Genomic DNA, 27,618 nt, shown 5'->3' with positions numbered 1-27,618 from the left:
AAGAATTATACATCCTTTATTTCCCACTGATTTTTGCAGAACTTTTTGCTACATAGTTTATAGGAGATTATACATTGTATTTCCTTTGAATGAATTCCGACATTTTTACACTTTATAGTGATATGTTTGGTAGTGTACCTATAAGATTTTAAAAAGTTTAGAGTTTATTTCTTCTTTTGGAATGTACAGTGCATGAGGTAAAATTAAGTTTACATTAAAAATTTCGGGGTTTTTTCCCCTCTCACTGCAGAAACCTGCACTGAGATTAATGGCAAATACACTATTAAATGACATTTACTATCAAAAATAGGAAATAATTTGAGTTTTACTATGAAAAAACATAGGTCACTGGAGTGACGCTCCCTTTTTTCTTACTTTTTTAGACATTCAAACGCGAGGAAACTTTTTGGGCAATACACACAAACCTCATTTATACTGGCCGAACTTGGCACATTAGAATTCTCTAGAAAAAATTCATTATCAGTGTGTTCTGTGACAACGTTTTAGCCGATACATAAAAAGTGAGGAAAAGGAAATGAAATATATATATAAATGAAAGAAAAGTAAACACACATCACATTTCAAAGACGGAGCATTTTTACCATCAGAAAAAACACAAGTTTATAATTTCTTGCAACAAAAAAAACATATTCTACATCACAGATTATTTGACACAGGAACGATTACATTACATGCCCACTTCTAATGTAATTACGATTCTTCGGAGATCTTCAAAGCATGATACAGCTGTTTAAACAGACAGAGGTGCTGATTTTTCCATTAAAAATGCAATTCCCAAAAAAACAACTTAAAAAAAAAAAAGATCAGTGAATCAATATTATGGTACAATAAATTAAAAAGAAAAGGACAAAGGTGAGTAGAACAGACAGTGAGTAAATAGGAGGGACACTTTAGGAAGCTGGCAGTTTGTGGGGACTCACGCAGCTGTTCATACATCAATCCGACCGGCCAATCAACAACTCACAAATGGCAAGCTCACAGAACGAGGAATGATGCAAAGTGCTTCTATGCAACAGTTAACTACATGCAAACAACTTGGTACAGAATCTTGACAGACAATAAACATCAGTTTCTTTTCTCTATGAAGGAATAAAGCAGCTTAAAAGGTTTCTTGGTGCAAAATTACAAAGTTTTTTTTTTTTTTTTGGTGAGAGAGGGAAACAAAAAGAGAGGATAAAAAAAAAGGTCAACGCTCGGGGGTTATTTGCAATGGATACACGACCGCATCCTTTCCTACATATGCTTTAGATAAAAGTGCTGGAACATACCTGAATTTCTGCGCTAAAGGCTTAATGATTCACTCCCAAGTTTTCCCAGAACCTGGGGGGAGAAATGTGCTGCAGACAGCCCTGGAAATGATATTGGTGGACCCTTTGGAGAGGCTGGGGAGGGGGCATTGAGCCTAAAAGCAGGGTATGAACACCTGGCCCTTAAACTGCTTCAAGAGTTTGGAGACCGTATCCCTTCAGCTGAGAATGCTGGGAACTGCAATGCCTAAAGCTTGAAGAGCAGCAGTTCAGGAACCCGAGCTCGATGGGTTTTATTAAAACAGAAAATGATGCAGGAAATGTTACTCAGCAATCATCTGCGTCATATTTTTCACCTTACTAGGGAAAATATACTATTTTGCATCCATTTCATGACCTAATTAGGTTTAAAAAACAAAAAAAAAAAGCCCATATGCAAATGGGTGAAAAAAAAAAAAACATTCCCAGTCCCTGTATATCATTATCTGCCTTTTTTAATTAGCCCTGATTTCCTTTCTTCCCAGTGTTATTACTTTAAGTAGACATTGAATAGCTAAGTCAATACTTTTCTGACAAAAAAAATTTAAAAGCTTTTTTTTTTTTTTTATAACATATTTTATATAATTTTTTTTTATTCCAGACTACTCTAGAATTTCCAGTTTTGCCTTAGTTGTTAGCTCAGCCTGCAGGAGTGAGTAACACAGCAGGCAGCAGAAGGGTGAAGTTAAGACACAGAGGAGGTAGCAGTACAGCGCTAAGTTACCTTTCACAGTATCCCCCCCCCTTTGTAAATGTGTTTTTTGTTTACAGCACTTTGGGTGTCCTTCAAAAATAGCTCTGTAAATATATTACCCTTGTTCGACTGTCATCCTGATCGCATGGAAGGAGCCGTTATGATTGTAAGTGATCATCATGTCAGCAGACTTTGTGCCTTCTTTAGCAGTTACTGGTTTACTATTGTGCATGCTACAGAAGTCTCGATGCTATGCTAACGGTCACCTCTTGTATAGGAACATATCGAACAAACAACTGTAATCTATTTGGGATGTGCAATTAAAAAGGGGGAGAAAAAAAACCAGAGCAGGGTGGGATTTAGGTGAAGGAGGATCCTGTCACTTGATAACAAAGTACTGGATGATAAAGGCAATCAGTATGGAGAAGATAGCAAACAGCACAAGGATGACGGCAGCGCACTGCTCGTCACTTAGCGTCCGTGTTGTCCTTGTGGTTTCCACAGTATCTTTGTTGGTGCTGGTTTGTGGTTCACTTCGGTGAGAAATGAAGAGGACGGTGGCACTGTAGGGACCGATGAGATCCTGATGTCCTGCAGAATCTTGGCACTGACGAATGGCACATACACGGAAACGATATTCACAGTTGAGCTGAAGGGCAGAGTGACGGAATGACGTAGTGGGTCCCTTATAAACCTGCAGCGGGAGAAATTACAAACGTTACCAAAAGGTGCTGGGATTGGAACAAAGTTACTGTAGGTTTGGCAAATAATAATGCAGCTCCCAAGGTTTGGAATCTCAAACTGATCATCAAGTCTTTAAATGAAGAACTAGACAGGCAGCTTAGTCCATCTACAGGTGTGGCACCTGTTATCCAGAATATTTGAGACCTGGGGTTTTCTGGATATATTTCCATAGTTTGGATCTTCATACCTTAAAGGGATACTGTCATGGGAAACATTTTTTTTTTTTTCCAAAACGCATCAGTTAATAGTGCTGCTCCAACAGAATTCTGCACTAAAATCCATTTCTCAAAAGAGCAAACAGATTTTTTTATATTCAATTTTGAAATCTGACATGGGGGCTAGACATTTTGTCAATTTCCCGGCTGCCCCTGGTCATGTGACTTGTGCCTGCACTTTAGGAGAGAAATGCTTTCTGGCAGGCTGCTGTTTTTCCTTCTCAATGTAACTGAATGTGTCTCAGTGAAACATGGGTTTTTACTATTGAGTGTTGTTCTTAGATCTACCAGGCAGCTGTTATCTTGTGTTAGGGAGCCGTTATCTGGTTACCTTCCCATTTTTCTTTTGTTTGGCTGCTGGGGGGGAAAAGGGAGGGGGTGATATCACTCCGACTTGCAGTACACCAGTAAAGAGTGATTGAAGTTTATCAGAGCACAAGTCACATGACTTGGGGCAGCTGGGAAATTGACAATATGTCTAGCCCCATGTCAGATTTCAAAAGTGAATATAAAAAAAATCTGTTTGCTCTTTTGAGAAATGGATTTCAGTGCAGAATTCTGCTGGAGCAGCTCTATTAACTGATGCATTTTGAAAAAAAATTATTTTCCCATAACAGTATCCCTTTAAGTCTACTAGAAAATCATGCAAATATTAAATAAACCCAATAGGCTGGTTTTGCTTCCAATAAGGATTAATTATATCTTAGTTTGGATCAAGAACATGTGCTGTTTTAGTAATACAGAGAAAAGGGAAATCATTTTTAAAAACTTGGATTATTTGGAAAAAATGGAGTCTACGGGAGATGGGCTTTCCATAATTCAGAGCATTCTGGATAACAGGTTTTCGATAACGGATCCTATACCTGTATTGAGAAACAACAATTCAATACTATACAAAGAAACAATACACATTTAATACTTTTATTGAGAACAATTTAGAGGTGATTGCTGAGACAACAAATGACTCAAATCATTGCCCCTTTAAAGGAGAACTAAACCCTTAATATGAATATGGCTAAAAATGCAATATTTTATATAATAACCTTATTGCACCAGCCTAAAGTTTCAGCTTGTCAATAGCAGCAATGATCCAGGACTTCAAACTTGTCACAGGGAGTCACCATCTTGGAAAGTGTCTGCGACACTCACATGCTCAGTGGGCTCTGAGCAGCTGTTGAGAAGCTAAGCTTAGGGGTCGTTGCAAATTATCAAGCAGAAAATGAGGTGGGCTGTAATATAAACTGATGCTACAGGGCAGGTTATTAAATTCTCCTGCTAGTTGCACTGGTTTTACAAATCAGCCTTATATTGTGACATTTCTATGTGTACTGTATATTGTGAGTGGGTCCCTGAGCTCAGTAAGTGACAGCAGCACAGAGCATGTGCAGTGAATCAGCAGAAAAGAAGATGGGGAGCTACTGGGGCATCTTTGGAGACACAGATCTTCACTGCTGAAAGGCTGTGGTTGCCTTGGGCTGGTACAGAAGCCGAAAACATAATGTACAACATGTCTAGCCTATTTCTTTAGTTAGGCTTCAGTTCTCCTTTAAACCAGTGTTGCTGAGCTGTTTGATTTCCGTATAATAAGGGTTTTAGAACAGGATGTCCTGTTTGTTAATTAAATGGAAACCTGTGTTTCTTTGCTCTGTTAATAACATTAGCAGTGTTAAAGTTTTTTTTTCCTAATAGAATTAAAACAATTTACAAAGTTCACAAAGAAATAAAAGGGCTGAAGGAGAGATGGGTGTCTGAGATTGGGTTAATGTAAAACCCTGTACTGAGTGCTGAGTAAACTCGTTATTCCAATTTCATTATAAGAGGTCAATGCTCATATCTGTCCCATAATGAAGTTACAATTCATTCCTTGACAGAGAACACTGGGAATCATCCACAGCAAAGAACACCACACTAATTCCGCATTTTAATTATTTCTCTATAGAGCTTTACAGAATTTAAGGGAAACCCCAAATAACCTTTTGCAAACGTATTTATATCAAAGTAGTAACAAATGGACCTCTGTGCCTGAGCATTTTTTCTAGAGACGGCATCTGTCACCAGTCCATGCAGCTAGGTTTATGCAATTATTTAAAGGCAAAGGGATCTGCAGTCACATACCTGTTTAAAATCAGAGTCTTTTCCAACCATTATCTGCAAAATGTAGATAATTGGATCTCCTTTCATTGGCTGTAAGGACTCCCACGTGACATCACAAGTATGTTCATTTATTCGGTCGATCCTTGGAGCTTACAAAGGCAGACAATGAAAAACAAAATAACCCGGGCATTAAATCTGAATTTTAGTTTATCGGTTTCCTAGTATTTCATGACTCAACTGCAACCCTGTTTTATTCAATTTGAATTGAAATCTCTCAATTATACTTAAAGAGGTGGTTCAGCTTTAAGTTACCCTTTAGTGTGTTATAGAATGGCCAATTCTAAGCAACTTTTCAATTGGTCTTCGTTTTTTACTTTGTAATAGTCTGACTTATTTTCCTTCTTCTTCTGACTCTTTCCAGCTTTCAAATGGGGTCACTGACCCCATCTAAAAAACAAAAACTTTGTAAGGCTACAAATGTATGACTCATCTTTCTATTTAGACCCTGTCATATTCATATTCCAGTCTCTTATTCAAATCAATGTACGGTTGCTAGGGTAATTTGGACCTGTGCAACCAGATTGCTGAAACTGCAAACCGGTGAGCTGCTGAATAAAAAGCTAAATAACTCAAAAAACGCAAAAAAATTAAAACCAATTACAAATTGTCTCAAAATATCATGATCTACTTCACACTAAAAGTTAATGTAAAGGTGAACAAACCCTTTAAAATGGGTTCCTCCAATTAAAAACTATTTTGCATTGTATATAAAATGTAAAATGTAATTCTAAGCAACATTTCAATATACATTAATTAACCGTTTCCAATAGTTTTAATGACCGATGAAAGCAACATCTGTCTATATTCTCTGCACTACTGGCTCTGACTCCTGTAACAATGTAGCAGAGGCAATCTGATGAAGAGAAATGAAGGAGAACTGACTTTAGCTACATATTGAGCTGTGGCTCTGGATGGAAGGGTTCCATTAACTGAGCACAATGGATAGCAGAAGGCTACGCAATTTGCTAAGGAGCATGTATGGACACAATAACCTTTGTGTTGATCTGTGTTCAGCTTTGCATCTCTGTACTTATGTCATAAATGAGTAAGAACCTATTTGCTGGGTTACATTCTTACTTTTAGCCACCAGGTATATATGTTTAGGACCCCTGATGTACATATTCCTACTTGCATCACCATAAAGCACATGACCTACCTTTCAAGGCAGCTGGAAGTGATTTTGGAGTTGTAAAAACATATTCTGAGGAAAAAGGTCCCTCACCAGCCTCATTACATGCCTGAATATGAAATGTGTACGACGTGGACTCATTGAGCCTTTGTACTTTGTATGTGTGACATGGTCCTCTATATAAGGATACAAATCTGAAAAAGAAAAAGTAGGGAGCACTCAGTCTGTATCTTTCTTGGCTATAAGGGTGATGGCAGATGGGGAAATTACTACTGTGGCCAACAAATCTCTTGAAAATGCTTTCCTACGAGCAATAAAGTAAATAACTGGTGGGAAAACATAAGTGGCGCTTATTTTTCTGATGTGGAAACTTTGGAAAACTGTTTTCCAACTGGCGATTTACATTATTGCCAGACGGAAAGCACTTGCGTGTAACATAACAAACACGGCAGTAGCACAGGCTTAATTAGCCAACACTTGAATCTTACACTGCTTAGAGCCATCTGTTAGGGAAGAAGGGAGGTAAAATAATAATAATAATAATCATAAAAAGGCAATTTACTGGCAGCAACTAAATAGTAGTAGTAGCAATGTTGTAAATTGGGCAACAGGCACCTTTTATACAAGGTTTCCTAAAAAAAACCTACAGCTCTGACCTTGGGGCACCATGTTAGCAGCCTCACCTTCCATTCTTATCCTCCATTTGAAGGTGATACTGAATGGAATCTGTGGGTAATGCCTTGGATGCTCCGTCCCCCCACTTCAGCTTAAGGTTCTGGTGACTATACACCGCACATTCCAGTCGAGGTGGTTCTGGGGGTAGTGGCTTGGTTTTCAATTTAACAGAATGGCTGAAAGGACCAGCTCCCAGGCTGTTTAGGGCTTGAACCCGTATTCTGAGAAAAGGGGAGAGAAAAAGAGAGAAATACACAATTATAGAAAAAGAACTTGAAGTCATCTTTGCGAAAAATGAAAAAGAAAATACAAGACAACTGGTCTCTGGCTCTTCCATTGTTACTAAACGACAAGTCTCAGCATCCTTCCTAAACTGTAATTCAGCAAGAGCTGGCCTGACACAGGTTTAAGATTAAACAAAAAGGGCCACACTGAACAGAATAAACCCGCAGCTGTTTATGTTATACATACAAACTAGACCTTTAAAGGACCAGTAACATCAATTAAAAAAAAAAATTGTTAGTATAGAACGAAAAAAACCCCACAAAGACAAATTAAACTTTTAAATTGCTAAGTCTTTATTAAGCAATAACTTACCCAAACTCTGCTTGCACTCCTCTTCAGAAAAGGTGATCCAGCGATCCATCGTGCGCCACTCGATTTCTTCCCCCTGCTTTCCTTTTAGGAGAGCCAGGGAGGAGAAATTGAGCGCCCCATGATGCATAGTCACCGTGTCGCCTTTTCTCAAGAGGAGCGCAAGCAAAAGTTTCTGTGAGTTATTTCTTAATTTAAAAGTTTAATTTGTCTTTGTTTTTTTCATACTATATTAACAATTTAAAAAAAAAAAAAAGTTATGTTACTGATCCTTTAAAAGCTAATGCCATTCGTCTCACTATCACAGTCAAAAATATCACAATTAGCAGCAGTTATGGGTTTGACAGTGCAGGACTTTGTTTTCTTTTGTTTGCAATGAAACTGTATTTTGAGGCATTTGCTCCAATACAGAGCAGCTTACCTGTATGTTGTGTCTGGCTGTAAGTGATCTAGAATGTAGCTCGTTGCTTTGTAAACAGCAATTGGCTGCTTGTCCCCGTAGTCTATGCTGTAAGTGGTAATATCGGAACCATGATCACATGGTTTTTCCCACTGTATTGCAAGGCAAGTAGAAGGACAGTAACTTGAACTGTTTATGTCCTCTTCCTTCACTCCCCACAAGCTTGTCACAGCAGCAGGGACTGACGCCGGCGTTAAACACGCAACTACATCACTAAAATGACCCGCGCCAGCAATATTCACAGCCTGGCAACAAGAAAGAAAACAGTACTGCTTTCAATCATATTCTGCTTTAAAAAAGGGGTAATTTTTTGGTGGTGAAAACAGAAATAAAGTTGCAACTTGCCTGAACCCTGCAGTAATAAACAATTGCTGGTGAAAGGCCTTTAACTTCATAGTTAAAACCAGGTCCGCAGTAGCAAATCTGCATGCTCCCTTCCATGCCCCCCCATTCAACTCGGTACTCTGTGATCTCAGCACCATTGTTGTTGGGAGCCTGAAAACAAAAAAAAACAATTCCAGAAGATTTAACTGACCGAATAGAGTTCTATAGAGTCAGGTGACAATTGTGAATGTATGTGTGAGAAAAGGTGTAAAATGCTTGCTTATATAGGCCTAACCCACACGTGGAAATAAAAATAGCATTAAATAAAACTATAAAGTGGCACAGAAGCTTTAAAGGGGTGGTCCACCTTTAAGTTAGCTTTTAGTATGTTATAGAATAGCCATTTCTAAGCAACTTTTAAAGTAAACCTGTCACCCAGACATAAAAATCTATATAATAAAAGTCCTTTTCAAATTAAACATGAAATCCAAATTCTTTTTTTTATTAAAGTCTTCATAGCTGTTGTAAACTCATTTAAAAATATAAAGGCTGGAGTGACTGGATGTCTAACATAAATAGCCAGAACACTACTTCCTGCTTTTTAGCTCTATAATTATACATTACATTTTTGGCTAACTAACTATATTAGAAATAGTTTTTATTTTGCACAGCCTATCTATTTACCCAGTTTGTTTTGTCACACTGAACTGTTCCTTTAAAGGCACAAACATGTGCCAAGTAAACTTTACATGCAGAAAGTAGCCTGGTGATACACAATATATTCTCTCCAAAAAATGACTGCATAAGAAATAAATGTGTTTGGCAAATGAAATCCCATTCTCAGTGAATCATTTTACCTCCCAGTGTATGAGGACACAGGTTGCAGATCTGCATGTTATTTGAGGAGGTCGGCATTGATCCGGTGGCCCCGGAGCTGTGATAATTTCACACTTTTCAGAACATGGACCAAACTTTAACACAAACAAAAAAAGAATAAATGAGAACAGACATCAGGTCACACCGAGTTACAATGGCAGCTGTTACCTAAAGACATATTGTAGCCCCTGAACACATCTCTTAGGGCACACACAGCAGATCCCTTGCTTTCCTCCACTTGCCTTTTGTAGGAAGGCGAAAGCAAATTGGCTTTAATGACTTCCCCTCTGTAGCTTTATAGACAGGCCCAGTGTCTGTGTGGAGCTAATGAGGGCAAGAGCCACTGCCTGTCTACAAAACGCAGGTGGAGAAAAGTTGAGGATTCCCTGTGTGTGTCCTTAGTTACAGGCCTACAGTTTGCACATGGCGGCAACCAGACATTCTCTCTAGCTGTTAAGCCATACAAAATGTTAAAACAAACATCCTAATTCTAAACCCAAAACTACATTATTTAATTTAAACTGCCTGCATTGCAGCAAACTGTCAGTTTTAAGAGGAAATTTCCTTTTAACCCATTTTAGGCCAATCTCTCTCACTGCTGTCAATAAATTGCCACTAAATACGTTGCATAGAACAGACGAAATGTAAAATTGAAAATGGAGCATCATAAATGCAAAATTTTATTTTATCGCAGTAGAACCCCCATTTTGCGTTTTTCAGGGGGAAAAAATTGGGTAAAATCCAGGAAAATGTAAAATTAGGGAAATGTATTATTTATAATATATAGGTGGGATCACAAAACAACAATGTAAAATGAGGGATGACTTGGGAAAGTAAAATTGAGGTTTTAAAGTAATAAAAATATAATGTACTGCTGCACTGTAAAACTCAAATGTTTGCTTCAGAATTTCTACAATAGTTTATATAAACAAGTTGCCATGGGGGCAGACATTCAAAGCTGAAAAGGAGAAAAGGCACAGGATACACAGCAGATAACAGATAAGTTCTGTTTATACAATGGGATTCTTTAGAACTTATCTGGCATCTACTATGTATCCTGTGTTTGAATGGCTGCCCCCATGGCTACATACAAGAGTCCTCTGCACTCAACCCATTATCAATATATTTAAAACAGAGACATTTTGTGCATTTAAAGGGTAAGGCATTTTTCAGTAGCAGTATACACAAAATGTCTCTGTCTTAAATATATTGATAATTGGTTTAGTGCAGAGGACTCTTGTATGTGTCTATATGTATTTTGTGGTCACAGCCTCATTGCACCCCCGCCTAATGGTTTTTAAAAATTAGTGGTGAGCACAACTTTCCCTTGTTTGCCCCCATGGCTACACAGTAGCTTGTTTTTATAGTTGTGTTTCTGAAGCAAACACACCAATGCAGGGAAACAGTACATTATATTGGCATTCATTTAAAATACTTACATTTTTTGATGTTAAATATGCAGGAAAGCTCTGGCCCTATGTACCTAGTTAAGAGTCGGTTTTTCTACAGACGACTTCAATTATTGCCGTGGGAGAAGCATTTGCTGCCGCAGCTGTGCATTTTTGTTGTGCGCAACAGATCTTCCTGTCAGCCATTACCCTTGTCTTTGTTTCTAAGAGCAGCATTTTCTTTATCTCTTTCATGTATCCTGTATTGTAAAAAATAGTTTTCTGCACTGCACAACATTAAACAATGTAAAACCTATGTATACCTGATGATGCAAAATTTACTTTGCCGCAAACAATTGAGGATTCTATGAAAGGAACACAGCACAATCCTTGCGAAAGTTTCAAGTACAGAATCCAAACACTGTTGTATACAGTGAAACCTCATCCCCTGATTTTAGGTTTTCCCTCATTTTACATAGTTGTTTTGTGGTCCCACCTATATATTATGCAGAATACATTTCCCTGATTTTACACAATTTTTTTCTGGTCCCCTGAAAAACGCAAAATGGGGGTTCTACTGTAATTGGAAACATTATAGCAGCAGCACTATACCCCGGCTTTGTTTGCAGCACGCAGTCGAAAGCTGTATGCCTTGCCCGGAAGAAGACTGGCCACTGTGCATTCCAGATCATGTCCTTGGTAGACTTCTCTATGCTCATTGGCATCAGCAGGCAACATCTCCAGGCTGTAGCAGGTGACCGGAGAACCACCATCCAGCTGTGGTGGTGCTGAAAAAAATCAGTAGTTAAAAGTCAGTAAATGCTAGAAACCCACAGGTGAAAGCTTCAGATATTTTTTTGGTCACTGCACTATGTAAGCGACACAGCACATATGTAAAAAAGATGAAAAATAAGACCATGTTTATACCCCATTTCATTTGCACTTCTCTTGCTCTTGGTCTGCCTTGGAGCCTGGGGGGCTGGCATGGCCCAGGGAACACAGCTGGAGTCTGCACTAACAGGGTGTCGGATACCTAAGGCACCATTAAACACAAAAATACACTATAACTGTGATTGCTGTGATAATAAATGATAATTAATCAAAGACATTTTCCATTGTTAAGTTGAGTCAATTGACTTGATTCACTTTCAGCGTGCTCGTTTTGCGACACCAAATGAGTATCTTTACTCAATATGCCCAGCTTGAGGTGGATGAGATCGGTTTCATCCGATTGTTTGGCCCTAGGGCCAACAACAGGGATACTGGATCGCACGAATGAGGCAATGGGGGACATCTACCCTGACGAGATTTTTTTACCTGTCCGGTTGATATCTGGCTGATTTTCTACCAGATATTGGTCAGTAGGCCCATTGTAGTGCCCCATACACAGGCAGATACGCTACCAACTCACACTGAACGAGTAGAATCTTTTGATAAAGTCAAAGCAAACATTTTTTTTATATTCAATTTTGAAATCTGACATGGGGCTGGACATATTGTCAATTTCCCAGCTGCCCCAAGTCATGTGACTTGTGCTCTGATAAACTTCAATCACTCTTTACTGCTGTACTGAAAGTTGGAGTGATATCACCCCCCTCCCCCCCCAGCAGCCAAACAAAAGAACAATGGGAAGGTAACCAGATAGCAGTTCCCTAACACAAGATAGATCTACCAGGCAGATGTTAAGAACAACACTCAATAGTAAAAACCCATGTCCCACTGAGACACATTCAGTTACATTGAGAAGGAAAAACAGCAGCCTGCCAGAAAGCATTTCTCTCCTAAAGTGCAGGCACAAGTCACATGACCAGGGGCAGCTGGGAAATTGACAAAATGTCTAGCCCCATGTCAGATTTCAAAATCGAATATAAAAAAATCTGTTTGCTCTTTTGAGAAATGGATTTCAGTGCAGAATTCTGCTGGAGTAGCACTATTAACTGATGCGTTTTGAAAAAAAACATGTTCTCCGATGACAGGATCCCTTTAAGCAAATGGAGTACTAAAAAGCAGATGAGTAAACGCCTTTTACCTTAGGGAAAGATAAAAAATAATAACTTGGCATTATATTTAGGGATGCACTGAATCCAGGATTCAGTTCGGGATTTGGGTAGGATTCGGGCTTTTTCAACAGGATTCGGCCGAATCCTTCTGCCCCGCCGACCTGAATCCAAATACTAATTAGCATGTGCAAATTAGTATCGGGGAGGGAAATCGCGTGACTTTGTCACAAAACAAGGAAGTAAAAAGTGTTTTCCCCTTCCCACCCCTAATCTGCATATGCAAATTAGGATTCGGTTTGGTATTCGGCCGAATCTTTCGCAAAGGATTTGGTGGTTCGGCCGAATCCAAAATTGTGGATTTGGTGCATCCCTAATTATAATTAATGGGAATAGAAGTCCTATGGTTCATGTTATGCTGTGAACAAACACATGTGTCATTAGCCCTTTGCTTCTGCAAACTAGGGACCTTATATTTCAAGGTAAGTGACATTACCGCACTCTTCCCTCCATCACTGATGCAATGGACTTGTAGGCGATAGGTGGAGCCTGGACACAGATGGTCACACAGGTATTCTCGGGTCATTCCACTGTATATCACATCCCACTTGTTTCCTGCAGGATTTAACATTAATGTTTGGTTAGTAAAGATCCAGTTTTTGTCTTTGCTCTGCGCATCTTGGTCTCCTAGTTTTTACATACCAGTCTCCTAGTCATTTGTTTACAGACAAAACATGGAAAGCTTGCTAACAGCTTCCTGCAGTTGATTAAATCAACTCATAAGTACTAAATCCAAAAGCAGCATCTAAGGTCTGCCGGGGTAAAGATCTCAGGCACTTACCGTATGCATTTGTTAACAAAGAAAATAGAGTGACTAATATGTAGACACCGAGAAGATAACACACAATTGAATAGCAATGGCTCTGATGCACTACAACAAGTGCAGATAAGGGGAATCGTAAATGAAAAACAGAGATGTATTGTTGTACCGTGGGGCCAGGCTTCAGAGAGATAGATAACCTTTAATAACATTTCTGGTCACACAATGGACTTTTTTTTTTAAAAAAAATTATATTTCAATGTGCTGGATACAGTACACCCTAGGAATAATCCCTCCATGGAGGAAAACTAACACCAACAAATGAAAGTGTTTAAAAAGAATGACAACAATAATGTACTGTTGCCCTGCACTGGTAAAACTGGTGTGTTTGCTGCAGAAACTCTACCATAGTTTATATAAACAAGCTGCTGTGTAGCCATGGGGGCAGCCATTCTAGAACAGGATACACAGATGATAACAGATACATTCTAAAGAATCCCATTGTATGCTACAGAGCTCATCTCTTTGCCTTTTCTCCTTTTTCAGCTTTGAATGGCTGCACCCATGGCTACACAGCAGCTTGTTTATATAAACTAATGTAGAGTTTCTGAAGCAAATACACCAGCTTTTCTTGTACAGGGAAACACTATATTAAATTGTCATTCTTTTAAAACACTTTAAATTGTTGGTGTTACTGTCCCTTTAACTCATGCCACTACTTTTTCCCCATATAATGTTCTAAAGGGATAAATTAAAGCATCAAAGTAACATGTACTATATGAAACATTAGCAAAAAACATTAGGGGCTCTTATTTAAAAAAAATCTGCAGAATAAAAGATAAGAAAGGCTGATAACAAAAAAAAAAAAATGAACAAAATGAGAAACAGTATGGTGATCTACTCCTTCAAACAAGGCCAAAAGACGTTCATTACAAGTACAAATACCATACCGATCTTCATTCCTGATAATATGGGAAAATGGAGAAAAAAATGTATACCATTGCTGTCTTCAGACATTTCCAGAACATATTTTGTGACCGCTGCTCCTCCGTTGTCTTTAGGTGGATCTATAAAAACAAAAAGCGTTGGGTTCAGGCAACAAACTCTCACTCTAAACACTGCTTCAAGTGTTTCCCTCAGAATGGATTGAACTGAACAAAAAAAACTGCTATTTAGACACCCTCTGGTAGCTTAGATGATGGGGATAGGGGGAGTCGTAAATCCATAATGTTGCAGAGCTGAAGGGTGCTAAATACTGCCCAAGGCTTAGGCCAATGTCACATGGATAAATGCCAGCAGAGAAAATAATAACTGTGCTATTGGCCTAAAAGGAGATCTCTGCCCACAAATAGTTTTTTTTCATAATGAAAGACAATGTAATTAAATCCCAATATCATTTATGTAAATTCAATTTCCTGTTGGGAGGCGAGACCAGCAGATTCCAGCTGAGCATTCTATCTCACCATTTGCAAGGTCTGAGTAACGTAACTAACCCGCTCAGGGCCGGGGTGCAGGCCATGCAGTTGGGCCCTCCCACCAAAACAAACTTTCATGGCGGATTCTCTATCTTGTGAACCGCCAGTGGGCCCCGAGGGGGTGTGTGCCCTGGTGCAGTCGCAGAGGCAAAAATAGCACCCCAGGACAGCACCGCGGGGGGCCCCATATCCTAAGGGGCTGCTGCCAGGTTTTAAACAGAGCTGTCTCACCTTCCCGTTCTGGCTGGAATAAATTAAAGATGGCCACGCATTCCACCTGTGGAACGCACGGCCATGTTTGATTTTTTCATTGAAGTTTCCCTGAGGTGGAAGAGGCAGAGAGAGAGAGAGAGACAAGCACAGTTAGAAGAAAAGTGTGATATTCAGCTTGGTGAGGTAATGCTTTCAATCTATCAATGCAGTGCCCAGAGGACATTTCTGCAGTAATTTTACTGGCAAGTCTGGTTAATGGAGTGATCATTGGACATATTTGCAGTGGTCTAACTGGCAAGTCTGGGATTTTTTTTTAAATGTTATACATGTGTTTATACATATGTTATACACGTGTTTCATTAGTTTTCCGAGGTAGGGGGGGCACCATGTTTGTCTGCAGGGGGCCCCAAACTTTAGTTACACCACTGTGCAATCACATCCCACGCACCCCTGGTAGTTCCGCCACTACATGGTTCCACATGAAGGTAAAGGTAGAGGGAAAAGTAATATAACTAGTCAAACTATTATTCCACAAACAAAGGACTTCCCAGACTTTCCTTCTGTACACTTCTAATGACCAGTGACATACAGTGGAATATAGTAGTCAGGAATTTTATTAGCAGCCAATGAAGTATTATGCATGTGGACTTAACGTACCCCATACTATCCTGAAGTTATGTGCATGGACCTTTCCCTTGACAGAAGGCTTTGAGGGTGCTCCTGGTCTGTCCGGACAAGTCACAAACTCCACCACCTCACTTGGGCTGCTCTTGCCTTCACTGTTATATGCAATGACCTATAAGAACAATAACATATATGTGCTCAACTTTGACTACATAAAGGTATTCAGGGTCCACCCTTAACGATTTGATCTGTAAAGAAAACCTGGGACATTAACCCAACTGCCTGTAAATATGATAAATGAGTTCGTAAAGCCACAAACATGTCACACTATTGTCTTCTCTCAAGATGAGCCAGAGTGTTTTGGATGGACAACTTGGATCAGGGGGTTACCTGCAACATTTCCCTTTGCCATAAACATGCTATAACCTCAGATCAACTATAGCAGATAAAAGTAACAGTAAAATAGATTATGTAAAGCAGTGATCCCCAACCGGTGGCTCATGAGCAACAGGTTGCTCCACAAACCCTTGGATGTTGTTCCCAATGGCCTCAAAGCAAGTGCTTATTTTGGAATTCCTGGCTTGGGGGAAGTTGTGGTTGCATAAAAAACAGGTGTACTGCCTGTGCGGGTCCATTTTATGAAACCCGCACCCGACCTGTACCTGCAACCCAAACCCGCAATTTGACCAGCATGTTCCCACTACATGACCTGACCCGCAATAGTCCCACTAACCTTCCGACCCAGAGGGCACGTGAAAACGGAAGTGAAGTCACATTTGACAAGAAGTGACATAATTTTGGTGCCGAATCTTCCCAAAAAAATTAAAAACTGGAAGAATCACAAGGGTTGGTGGGAGGGATCAAGTCTGCACCTTTGTTGGGTACCCAGCTGGGTTACACACGGACTGCCTGCATGGCCAAGAATCGGGGACATTTTGCCCAAAACCCGACCACTTTGCGGGTATTCCGTGGGTACGCGACCTGGTGCAGGACTCTACCTCCTGTAGGCTGCCAGTCCACATATGCGTTACCAATCACAGCCCATATTTGGCACCCAGGAACTTTTTGCATGATTACGTTGCTCTTCAACTTTTATTTACATTTGAATTTGGCTCACAGGTAAAAAAAAAGGTTGGGGATGCCTGAATACAAATACAAATACAAATTCTAATAGGAAATTAAAAGTCAGCTAATGATAATTAACATTATGTTACATATTAATTATTTGCAATGCTGATGTTAAACAGACATCTTTTTTTTAATTAGATCTGAAGCTGCTAAGGTAGCACATAGTTCAATACTAACTGATATAATGCAGTATTTAAATGGAAAATGTAATTAAATATAATATCCAACTGAAGCAACATAAATAAATGGCAACGTCGTCAAACTGGAGTGCTGGTGCCTGCCATTAATCTGTTGTAAGGAAGTAACTTGTCTACTCATTGGGTAAATAAAGACACATGATGTGTTCTTTGCTCCACTTTACTTTTGAAATGGCATTTTAGTTGTAGCGAGAAGTAACTGCATTGCGCAGTCTGTGTCAAATGGAAACAATATGCCCAGGTGGTCTTCCCACCTATATCTTGACAATGTCCCAGCTCAATATCTCATTGCTATGAACAGTAACATCAAAGAATAAAAGTGTTTTAAAGTAATAAAAAATATAATGCAGTCAGACAGTACTGTTTGAAAAGTACAGATCTTCTCACTGTTGATGCAAATTAATAAAAAAAACTTCACAAATGAACATGTAAAGCAGGGCTGAGCCATTCACACCACCTGCAAGACAGGAAAAAACAGGCAAAGCCAAGAAAAAAATGCCAACCGTGATTGCAGGCAGCCCACACACAGTCAAGTGAATAGCTCTCCGTATCATAATTTATCCTAAACAAAACATTACATATGCAGTGAGTAATATTAACCTGGAGGGAGAGACACTAGGGAATAATTACATAAAAGCTTCTATAAACATTATATTTATGCAAGCTGTTCTTGTTTTCTTTTATAAGCACTATGTGTTATGACGCATGTTCAAGGTGAACTTGGTATTTTAAAACAAGTTCAGCAATAGATGAATTGCAGAGAATATGAACAAACTGTGCTGAATATGACTATATAGCATAAATAGTTTTTGCTCGGTAACAATAATGATATTTGAGGCAGGGTAATTAAGTAATTAAGTAAAATAAGTATTTTTGTCACATGTTTATAGGCTCCTGTATGAGCCCTTGAGAGATATCAATTGGGCAGAAAATCCCGAAAGTCTTTTCACAGGGTTAAACACAGAAGGAAAATGGGATTTCTTTAAAATGCTGCTTAATAAATATACATGCAAGTATATTCCCCTTGTAAGCAAGGAAAGACATCATATAACCAAACCTTTATGGTTTGATAGAAGTGTTATTGTTGATGTCGGTAAGAGAAACAGGCATTTAAAGCACACAAGTTATGCTAAATGTAAATTTTTATAAGAGCCATCACATAGTTATATTTTGTTACGGTTCGTGAGATGGAAAATAATTTGTTGTATAATGTAAAAATAACTTACCCTAAACTTATATTTTGTACTTCTTCTAAGGTTTTTCACTGTAAATGTAAGATCATCCCCATTGTATATTGGCTTAAATCCATAACCCTACAAATAGAATAGCAAAGAATGATTTTTAATAGAAAACAGATTTAAAAGAACAAATACAAAGTTAACTACCACATGTAAAAACAAAGCCTTGGGAAAACAAGTTCATTATAAATTATACAACTCAAAATAGTTCTTCAAATAAACTGTAATAAACTGTATAAAGAGGTCTACTTACTGTTGCACAAGCTTTTTTTTTTATTTTTAAACAGATTTTACAAAAATAATACAATACCATAGATATAAATAGATAGAAAAGTGAAAAGAAAAAGAGAATAAAATAGAGTAGATTAAGAATATATAAGACCCAAGCTATCTCGTAGCTGTTTGCTTCCGAAATCCACTTGCTACACCCGCGGGCCATCTCCTAAACCTTCAGGGTTACTTGGACCAATTACAAATTTTATTACTCCAACTAACTCGCTAACCCCATCCCCAAGACATTCCAGTCTACTTACTGTTGCACAAGCTTAGCACAAATCTAACATTTACATTATAAACAATGTCAAAGTGCATCCAGGTCAGCAATTAAGCAAATCTGTACAATTTGACAGCCCGAGTTGTAGGTCAAAATGGGAAGATCATAACATCTGGCTCTTGGACCTACTGTTATAAACATAATGGGCCTATGTAATTTACAAAACAAACTGCATTTAGGGCACAAATTGTTTTGCAAAAAAAAAAATATTGTATTGTAAAAATATAAAAACTGAAGACCAGGTGTAAACTGCTTCCATCTGCAACACGCTGAAGGCAGCTAAATTCCCCAATAAACATAGTTTATTTTAATTATTGTTATGTTAGTCATCTGTGCAGCCCTATTTGCCTTGTTGGCTCCTCCATGGCACCATCTCCAAGTCCCTGGCACTGTAAACAAACAGCACCCAAAAACAAGGGCCACAAATGGCTCTATCTTGTGACAGCATGGCTGATTGATAAAAAAAAGCAGTAGTAGTTATATGCCATAAATGTATTTTAAATAAACCATTTTTTGGAGCTTTAGCTGCACTTCAATCTGTAATAGATATTGCATAGCCCCATTAGGTACAGTGTATTAAACATTTATCTACAAACATAACAGAACCTAACTTAGCTCTGGGAGAATCACAGTTTACTAGCCAGATTGAAGGAGGGCCATACATATTAAGAAGTAGTTTAGAAGAAGTATAATGATCACATTGATCAAGTTTTCAACTGTGAAATGGAAGTAACACAATGGCCACAAAATAAATGGATCTGTGTTGGAATGAAACAAGAGTATCTAAGTCAAAAACAGATGAAAGACTTGTTAACAGCACATACCGAAGTTTCGTCTTCCATTTCCAAAATATAAGAAATCCCTTCATCAGATGGTGTACCTGAGGGTTTAGTCCACTGCATAGATAACCAACTTATTCCTGCTTTATTTAGTGTGGGACTTGCTGGCATGGTAGGAGCACTGCCTGAGGTGTAAAACTCAACTTCTTCACTAAAACCACTGTGGAAACAAAAAGACAGATATTACTGGGAGGAACCAGATACCCCTAAGTATTTCTTGATAGACTATAAACAATTTTAAAGGAGAACTAAACCCCCGTATCAAAAGCCCTTCTAAACTGCCTGCTATTGCCCCTCTCCCACCCCACACTGTGCATTAGTAAAAAAAAAAAAACAACCTGACCCTAAAAATCCAACCCTAAAATGCAGAGCAGCGGAGCTCCCGGGCACCATCTTCCGCTGCTTCATATTCTTTCAGGACTCAATGGCAATTTCAGCATGTGCATTGAAAGCTGATTCCTGGCTTGGTCCAACTGCGCATGTTCCTGCAAGCTTTGTGTAGGCGTTGAGCCCCCGAAAGAATACAAAGCAGTGGAAGATGGTGCCCTGGAGCTTCACTGTGCTGCTCTGCATTTTAGGGTAATTTTTTTTTAAAGGGGACCCGTCACCCAAAAAATGATTCCAAATCCTATTTTATCATGTTAGTCAAGCAAAATTAACTTTAACAACACTGTATAAATTATTCAAATCTTGTTTCCATCAGTCTGGGAACTCATAATTATAGCAAGCAGGCAGAAGCCATTTTGTGGACACAGTTATTAAGGCAAGCCTTCCATCATCTCAAAATCTTGTTTGTGCGCCAGAATAGAGAACCTCATGTCCATCTCTATGTGCTGGCTGGGGAATGTGGGGAGAGCAGTGACACCTAGGAAGTGCTGAATGGAAAGTGAATTTAATTGCTTGCCACACCTCTATGTCTAAGGCATAGACGGTAATTAATTGCCCCATTATGTCTGCTAAAAATGTGTAAACATTAAACACAATAGCATTTTTGCCACCAATATGAACTCATGCAGATCAGTACAAGTACAAGTTACTGTTTTAGTATTACAGAGAAAAAGGAAAACATTTCTAAAACGTAGGATTATTTGCTATAAATGATTATGGGAGATGACGGGATAACGGGTTTCTGGACAAGGGATCCCATACCTGTACAATGGTGCGATTTTGTACTACAATAGTTTCCCTTCAATTGTGTATTTATTTTTCTTTAAATGTACAGTATGGGGCCATAAATGTTTGTGGTGGGTTCTAGGGATAGGGACACTTATAAAGGATATTACATAAACACATAAATTGATTGCGGTATGTTTTCAAAAATCTATTTCCCAACAGACCCTGGTTGGACACAGCAATGCCTCAGCCTGAGCTGAGGACTACCTATAGGTAGTGTACTACAGAGAGCCCTTGCTTCCTACACTGTTCATCTCAGCAGAGTACAGATTACTACAGTATAGAGAAAATAATAAGTGGGGTGACAAAAAAAAGGCACTTTACCTCGTGCCCATATCATTTTTTGCTGCAAGTCTGAACGTGTATGCCATAGCTGGTGACAACTTTGTTAACCTAAACTGCTTCTGTGGTCCATCGTAACACTGGCAGAACTCCTTGTTTCCTTTTCCCTGTAGTAATAGTATAGCAAAGGGAAATTTAAATAACAAGCATTTGCATTAAAAATACACCAGAGAAATGTATAATACACAATTGAATATATTATAGGATAACAATAACAACAATAAAAGTTAAAAAAATTATACTTAAGTGCCAAGTATATACATTGGGCACAGTACAACAGACTTTTACAAATGAATAGATTCTGTGCATTGAGTCACTGGCTAGCATTAGCATTTAAGGTTGAAACATAGGAGTAACAATCACGTGTATAAAAGTACATATGCATTAAAGGAAATCTCTGTGTTGTTGGTGTGTTGATGGTGAAAAGACATGACTTACTTCATCCCATTCCAGAAGATAACGGTCTATTTTACAGCCATTGTCACATGATGCCTTAAATAAAATTAAAGAGAAAATCGGTTATTAACCAAAGTTTATAATACCTATATAATATAGCATACTTACAACACAAGTTTAGGAGTAGGAAATTATCAAACCAGCCAATCATTTGATTATACACATCATCGATTGCATACTGTTTACCCAGCTCCTGAAACACTTATTTTACCAGAGAAATAGGAAGAGGGCAAGGGTGCCTTTAGGGAAGCAAACTCCCTTTGTACAGTTTATTTACTTTCAGTACATCAGTTGCTCATGAGCCTCTAACAAGGTTACTGAAAAATACATTATATAACAAAGCATTGCTCTGCAGGAGCATATAACATTACCAAACACAGCTTTCCACTCAGCCAGTAATAAAAAATTCACTGACGTAAAAGAAACATGTAATCTGCCTATTGCCCATTGCACAGACTTGTTTGAGACAACATCACAGAAATAAAATAAGATAACAGTATGGGCTTCACTTTAATATCAACTCCAGTAATAAAGGCCTTAGAAACAAATTATTTATGGTGCACAACTGTTGCACTGATAAGGCCATGTTATGGTTTAGATGAGAAAATCAAACCACTTTGCTTTAATTACATAACAACAAGTCATCTGTTTGATGATCCGGCCTGTGGTCATCATTATGATTCAGATAGGATGCAATCAATGACAAAGGAAGAAATGGCCATTGAAAATTCAAATAATTTAAAGTATAAAATAGAGTGCAGAGTAAGAGCAACAGAGCTTGTGGGCGGCATCTTCCGAATCTTCGTTTTTTTTCAGGTCCTCTTGGATTTCTTTGGGGCCTCTTCGGATTTCTTTGGGGCCTCTTGGGTCCTCTTCGGCAATTTGGGTTCTCTTCATCAATTCGAGTCCTCTTTGTCAATTTGATTCCTCTTCTGCAATTTCTGGCATTTTTGGAGCATGCACAGTCAGTACTCTCAGGAAGAATGCTCCAATTGCGCATAAGCCAGTGTGGTGTTCTGTTACAGTGCGCTTAATCTGCGCATACTTAAAGTATAAAATAGAGTGCAGAGTAAGAGCAACAGAGCTTGTGGGCGGCATCTTCCGAATCTTCGTTTTTTTTTCAGGTCCTCTTCGGATTTCTTTGGGGCCTCTTCGGATTTCTTTGGGGCCTCTTCGGATTTCTTTGGGGCCTCTTTGGATTTCTTTGGGGCCTCTTTGGATTTCTTTGGGGCCTCTTGGGGCCTCTTTGGTCCTCTTCGGGGCCTCTTGGGTCCTCTTCAGCAATTTGGGTTGTCTTCATCAATTTGATTCCTCTTCTGCAATTTCTGGCATTTTTGATGCACAGTCAGTACTCTCAGGAAGAATGCTCCAATTGTGCATAAGCCAGTGTGGTGTTCTGCTACAGTGCGCTTACTCTGCACTGTTAGGTGGAAAAAAATGTAAGGACATTTTGAGACCTATTGAACTATGCGAGGGGAAGCAGGGAGGGGGGACTATCTTGCTTACTAGGTAGGGGCTTTTTTCTTAAATGCACAACATATTAAAATACATAGCTATGTTTAAACATACAAAAAGAGTACAGATACAGAGAGGGACTGACAAAGTCATCAGAGCAGTTTGCTTTGCTAAGATTACCTTCCACTGGAGAGTGAGTGAATTTTTGGTCCGATTAGTTATTCGTGGATTATTTGGTGTTTCTGGTTCACAGCTCAGAGTGGTGAAACTGGCCTCTTCCGACAAGCTTCCTTTGACACAGTTAGACTCAGCCTGAACTCTAAAGAGTAACAAACAACAAATGAAGACTTGTGAATTGTAGTATTTTTATATAAAAAAATATAAAGCTAAACTGCAAATCCAGCACAAATGCAATGCAAAAATGTTCCAGGTAAAATGCTGAGATTCAGCAGGGCCAACAGACTGTCAACACTTTACAGCAGTGCTTGGACTATACTGTGCGTGTGAATGCCATTTACACAATTTATACTGCCTCTGGCTTACAAGATGTTAAGCAAACAAAAAAATATATATTTTATCACTGCTTTTAAAAGGTATAAGATATTGATAATAATAGTTGGCTGTAGCAGTCAATGCAGGAACTTAACAAATGTTTTCTGATAATCAATGTTTCTGAAAAGACCAGCATCAACCCCATAGACCAGAAGGAAGGGCACAAGGATTAACGGGTTGAATATAAAAACAGTCTGTTTTCAGTACAGAACCTTCCCTGAAGGGATACTCTCCAAAATATGTTTCTAGATGTAGCTCTTAATAGGAAGCTCTTTTATTGGAGTACAGAACATAGTGTCATATAAGGATCATCACAGTTTACTTTGTCCAAGTGTAATTGCTTCAAACGGTTTGTGGGCTATAAGCACTGAAATAGAAACTGAAGGAACCGATATCTCTTTATGCTGAAAAGTCAATTTGTATGAAAGTTTGTGGGCTGCTTCCAGTCTGATGATATTGCTTAAATCACAGAGAGTATGGCTGTGTCTTCATGGGCCCAATTTTGTACAGAAATTAAAATCAACTAGGTTAAAAATAAAATTGGGTAAAGGGGTTGTTCGCCTTTAAATGAAGAGAGTATGATGTAGAGAGTGATATTCTGAGACAATTTGCCATTGGGTTTTCATGTTTTATTATTTTTGGTTTTTGCATTATTAAGCTTTATATTCAGCACCTCTCCAGTTTACAATTTCCGCAAACTGATTGCTAGGGTCCAATTACCCTAGCAACCATACATTGATTTACATAAGAGACTGGAATATGAATAGGAGAGGGCCTGAATAGAAAGATAAGTAATAAAAAGTAACAATAACAATACATTTGTAGCCTTACAGAGCATTTGTTTTTTAGATGGGGTCAGTGACCCCCATTTGAAAGCTGGAAATAGTCAGAAGAAGAAGTATTGAAAACTGTACTAAATAAAAATGAATCCGAATTGAAAAAGTTGCTTAGAATTGGACATTCTAGAACATACTGAAAGTTAATTTAAAGGTGAACCACCCCTTTAATAAAGAAACAAAATAGTTTCAATATCAGGCTTATTAATCACTGTACATATAATCTAGAATAATGAACTGTAATTTTACTTGAGTACACTAAAATGTATTTTTCACGACAATCTTCTATTGCTGGGTGTATAGGACCACAATGGACTACCATGCAGCTATATGGACGATTGAATTGGTGAAGGTACCTTGAATGCTTTAAAAGTATTATAAGAATAGGATGTATGCAAAGGTGTTGCAGCAGTTTGACATGTATTATAATGTCATCACCTGGGTCACAATGGGTGGAGTTTGTTACCCTCCCCTCTAAATAACTTTCCTTTTTATACACTTTATAAGAACACTTGATGAAGGGGGGTGTCCCCAAAACGTTTGCTACTGTGATCTCACTAAAATAAAATGCTCATTTTTGTAGAAGCAGTAGTGTGGAGTGAGCCTTTGCCCCTATCGATGGTTATAGAATAAAGATTCAGGGAAACAAATTAACAGGTACAGTGCATAGGGAAATTATCCAGTCCAAGGGCAAGTCATAGTTACCTTTAAAAAATATAAGTGAGGACACTAGGCACTTTACTAACTTGCCAACATGTTATATGCTCCTGCTGGATCACACAAAGTCACTTTATCATACACAGACATCTATGGACTCCTTATGTGATAATACTTCAGCTAGTTTGTGGGTCTGCAGATGGACAGCCTAAAGATACAACAATCTTACAACTAGGGATGCACCGGATCCAGGATTCGGTTCGGGATTCTGCCTTTTTTAGCAAGATTCGGATTCGGCAGAATGCTTATGCCCAGCCGAACCTAATCCTAATTTGCAATTTGTGCATAAATCATGCACATGATTTTCTAGTACAAACCTATATGTTAGACCACACTGATGGAGAATGTCTTTAAAAGCTACTATTATATTGTTAAGTGGGTTGATGCATCTAAAGAACAAAGACCTAGGGGCAAATTTACTAAAGGGTGAAGTGGCTAACGCTAGCGAAAATTCCCCAGCGTAACGTCATTTTTCCACTTATTTATTAATGGGTGCTGGTGTAAATTCGCTAGCGAAGTGGACCTACTCTAGCGCTACTTCGCACCCTTATGCCAGACAATGTTGCACTATAGCGAAAGGACGTAATTACGCTAATTCACTAATTTGCGGATTTTCGTGAATGTTACCTCTTGTGCCAGACTTTACTTTGCAATAGAGTAGATAGGGATGGTTCAAAAAAAGTTGAAATTTTTTCTAAGTCTCAAAAAAACATTGGCGTCTTTTACTTTTCATAGGGTGATAGGCTGAAAAAGATTGAATTTTTTTTAGGGTACCCCCTACATTTGATAACATATGGCACCTAAACTATACTGTGGGCACATGTGTAGGGCATTAGAATACATTTACTAAGGTTCCCTGGCCTTGTGTAGTGTAATGTGTTTTCTGCTGCATATACGGCCATTGTACTTTAACTGCACGCCGTATGCAAATTTCCGATCGCTAGAATAACTTCGAACTGCTGATCATAACATCGCTGGCGCAACTTCGCAAACAAACTTGTGCACATCTTGAGATCTTTGTGAATTTGCACAGGCCTGGTGAATCTACGCCTGGGAAGTGCAGCAAAGTCACGACTGGCGCAACTTCGGAGGTAAGTAATTTTGCCCCCTATTCTTTCACTTATGCAGTAAGGATCCCATGACAAAAGATTCATTAAGGGAAGAACTTATGAAAGTACATAATTAAAACAGCAAAATAAATAAATGCCATTCTAGTTTCTCATGTATCTATTTTACAGGAGGCAAATTGTATCCATACAATACAAAAGTGCTATTATGAAGTGTGCAGAAGAAAAATATTTTGATATTTCATTTGTATTGCCTTCCCACTTACTGCTTAACTTATAGAAGGCGTTACAATTTAAAAACAGCTAGTAGGTATCTGAAGACTTGAATGTTTTATTATGATGAAGAACCATTCAATCACTAGAGACCTGTCAATATACATCTGCTTTTTAATCAAGTTGTATAGCACACTTTCACCTAAGATTGCACAGACGAGATTTGGGCAGCCCCTTCCTGGCTACTGCACACAGATACCACATACTGAATAAAGGGGGGGGGAGGTGATACTTCTGATATGCAGTGCAACAAAAGAATGTAATCAGTACATCCGTGCTATTGTTTCCAGTAACCGGTTTGAAGCCAATATTTAATTTCTCGCTTTTTTAAGCAAACATTAGATGCATTTTGTTGTTTGAATGAAAGAGCCATCTGTTTCACTGTAATGATCACAATTTGAAAGAGTGAAACAAGAAGATAAACAAAAGCTTTGGATAGCCAAGAAACTCCTGACAAGAACAAACCACAACAGGTTAGCAAACTGAAGACTATTTGGAGCAGATCTGTCAATTTTCTTTTGAAAATCATATAACACGTTAAGGTCATGCAACTTGGGCTTTCTAACAGTGGTTAAACTAAAGCTCCCATGAAACCCCCAAGAATCCCGTACTGTGGTTAAACTACAAGTTCTAGGCAGTGCCAGACTGGCCCACCGGGATAACAGGAAAACTCCTGGTGCTTCTAACTATTTTGCCTATTTCATGGTCATGCCCTATTTCTTTAAGGGGCTAAATAATGGAAAAAATAGAGTATAGTATGTAGAGATAAAAGACTAGGAGAATAAAGAGGTTGAGTGAAGAGAGAAGGAAAAATAGTTGGAAAGTGAGCCCTCAGTCTAAGGTTTTCTGGTGGGCCCAAAGCATCCCAGTACGACACTGGTTCTAGGATAGTCAGAGCATAGTTAAACCACAGATGGAGTGTTGTAGGGTGGACATTCCTGTCTCGTGGGGTTCACCATTCCAGAAGGTTGGAGCACATAACTTAAAAAGTATAGCTGGTCAACCCTCTGAGCTTCTTCTATTGTTGGGCAGATCCACCATCAGGGTATAAGGGGTGTTGCAGTAAATGGCACAATGGCAGGTGGGGGGGAAAGATGGGCAAA

At 38.7% G+C, this 27,618-nt stretch overlaps 1 protein-coding gene across 6 annotated transcripts in view; it reads right to left on the bottom strand.

Annotated features, from left to right (window-relative positions):
* Positions 1-27,618, bottom strand: part of fndc3a.L (fibronectin type III domain containing 3A L homeolog) — a 102,365-nt gene continuing 74,747 nt past the window's right edge. For 5 of the 6 annotated variants that reach the window (XM_018247598.2, XM_018247599.2, XM_041582601.1 and 2 more), the window contains 17 exons: positions 23,251-23,389; positions 21,598-21,651; positions 21,142-21,266; positions 19,630-19,804; positions 18,241-18,327; positions 15,723-15,861; positions 14,376-14,444; positions 13,054-13,172; positions 11,488-11,593; positions 11,173-11,348; positions 9,154-9,267; positions 8,318-8,467; positions 7,934-8,217; positions 6,927-7,139; positions 6,271-6,437; positions 5,076-5,203; positions 1-2,695 (listed from right to left, as the gene is read on the bottom strand). In XM_018247598.2, coding sequence (XP_018103087.1) covers positions 2,381-2,695; positions 5,076-5,203; positions 6,271-6,437; positions 6,927-7,139; positions 7,934-8,217; positions 8,318-8,467; positions 9,154-9,267; positions 11,173-11,348; positions 11,488-11,593; positions 13,054-13,172; positions 14,376-14,444; positions 15,723-15,861; positions 18,241-18,327; positions 19,630-19,804; positions 21,142-21,266; positions 21,598-21,651; positions 23,251-23,389 — 2,560 coding nt within the window. In that variant the 3' untranslated portion in view covers positions 1-2,380. Of the gene's footprint in view, positions 2,696-5,075; positions 5,204-5,443; positions 5,502-6,270; positions 6,438-6,926; positions 7,140-7,933; positions 8,218-8,317; positions 8,468-9,153; positions 9,268-11,172; positions 11,349-11,487; positions 11,594-13,053; positions 13,173-14,375; positions 14,445-15,722; positions 15,862-18,240; positions 18,328-19,629; positions 19,805-21,141; positions 21,267-21,597; positions 21,652-23,250; positions 23,390-27,618 lie in introns of those variants that run through there. The other variant, XM_041582604.1, reaches the window with a different exon arrangement.

The sequence above is a fragment of the Xenopus laevis genome, chromosome 2L (genome assembly GCF_017654675.1).
Source record: "Xenopus laevis strain J_2021 chromosome 2L, Xenopus_laevis_v10.1, whole genome shotgun sequence".
NCBI classification, from domain to species: domain Eukaryota; kingdom Metazoa; phylum Chordata; class Amphibia; order Anura; family Pipidae; genus Xenopus; species Xenopus laevis.
Note: the sequence above shows the minus strand (reverse complement) of the source record. Positions and strands in the feature narration are given on the sequence as shown.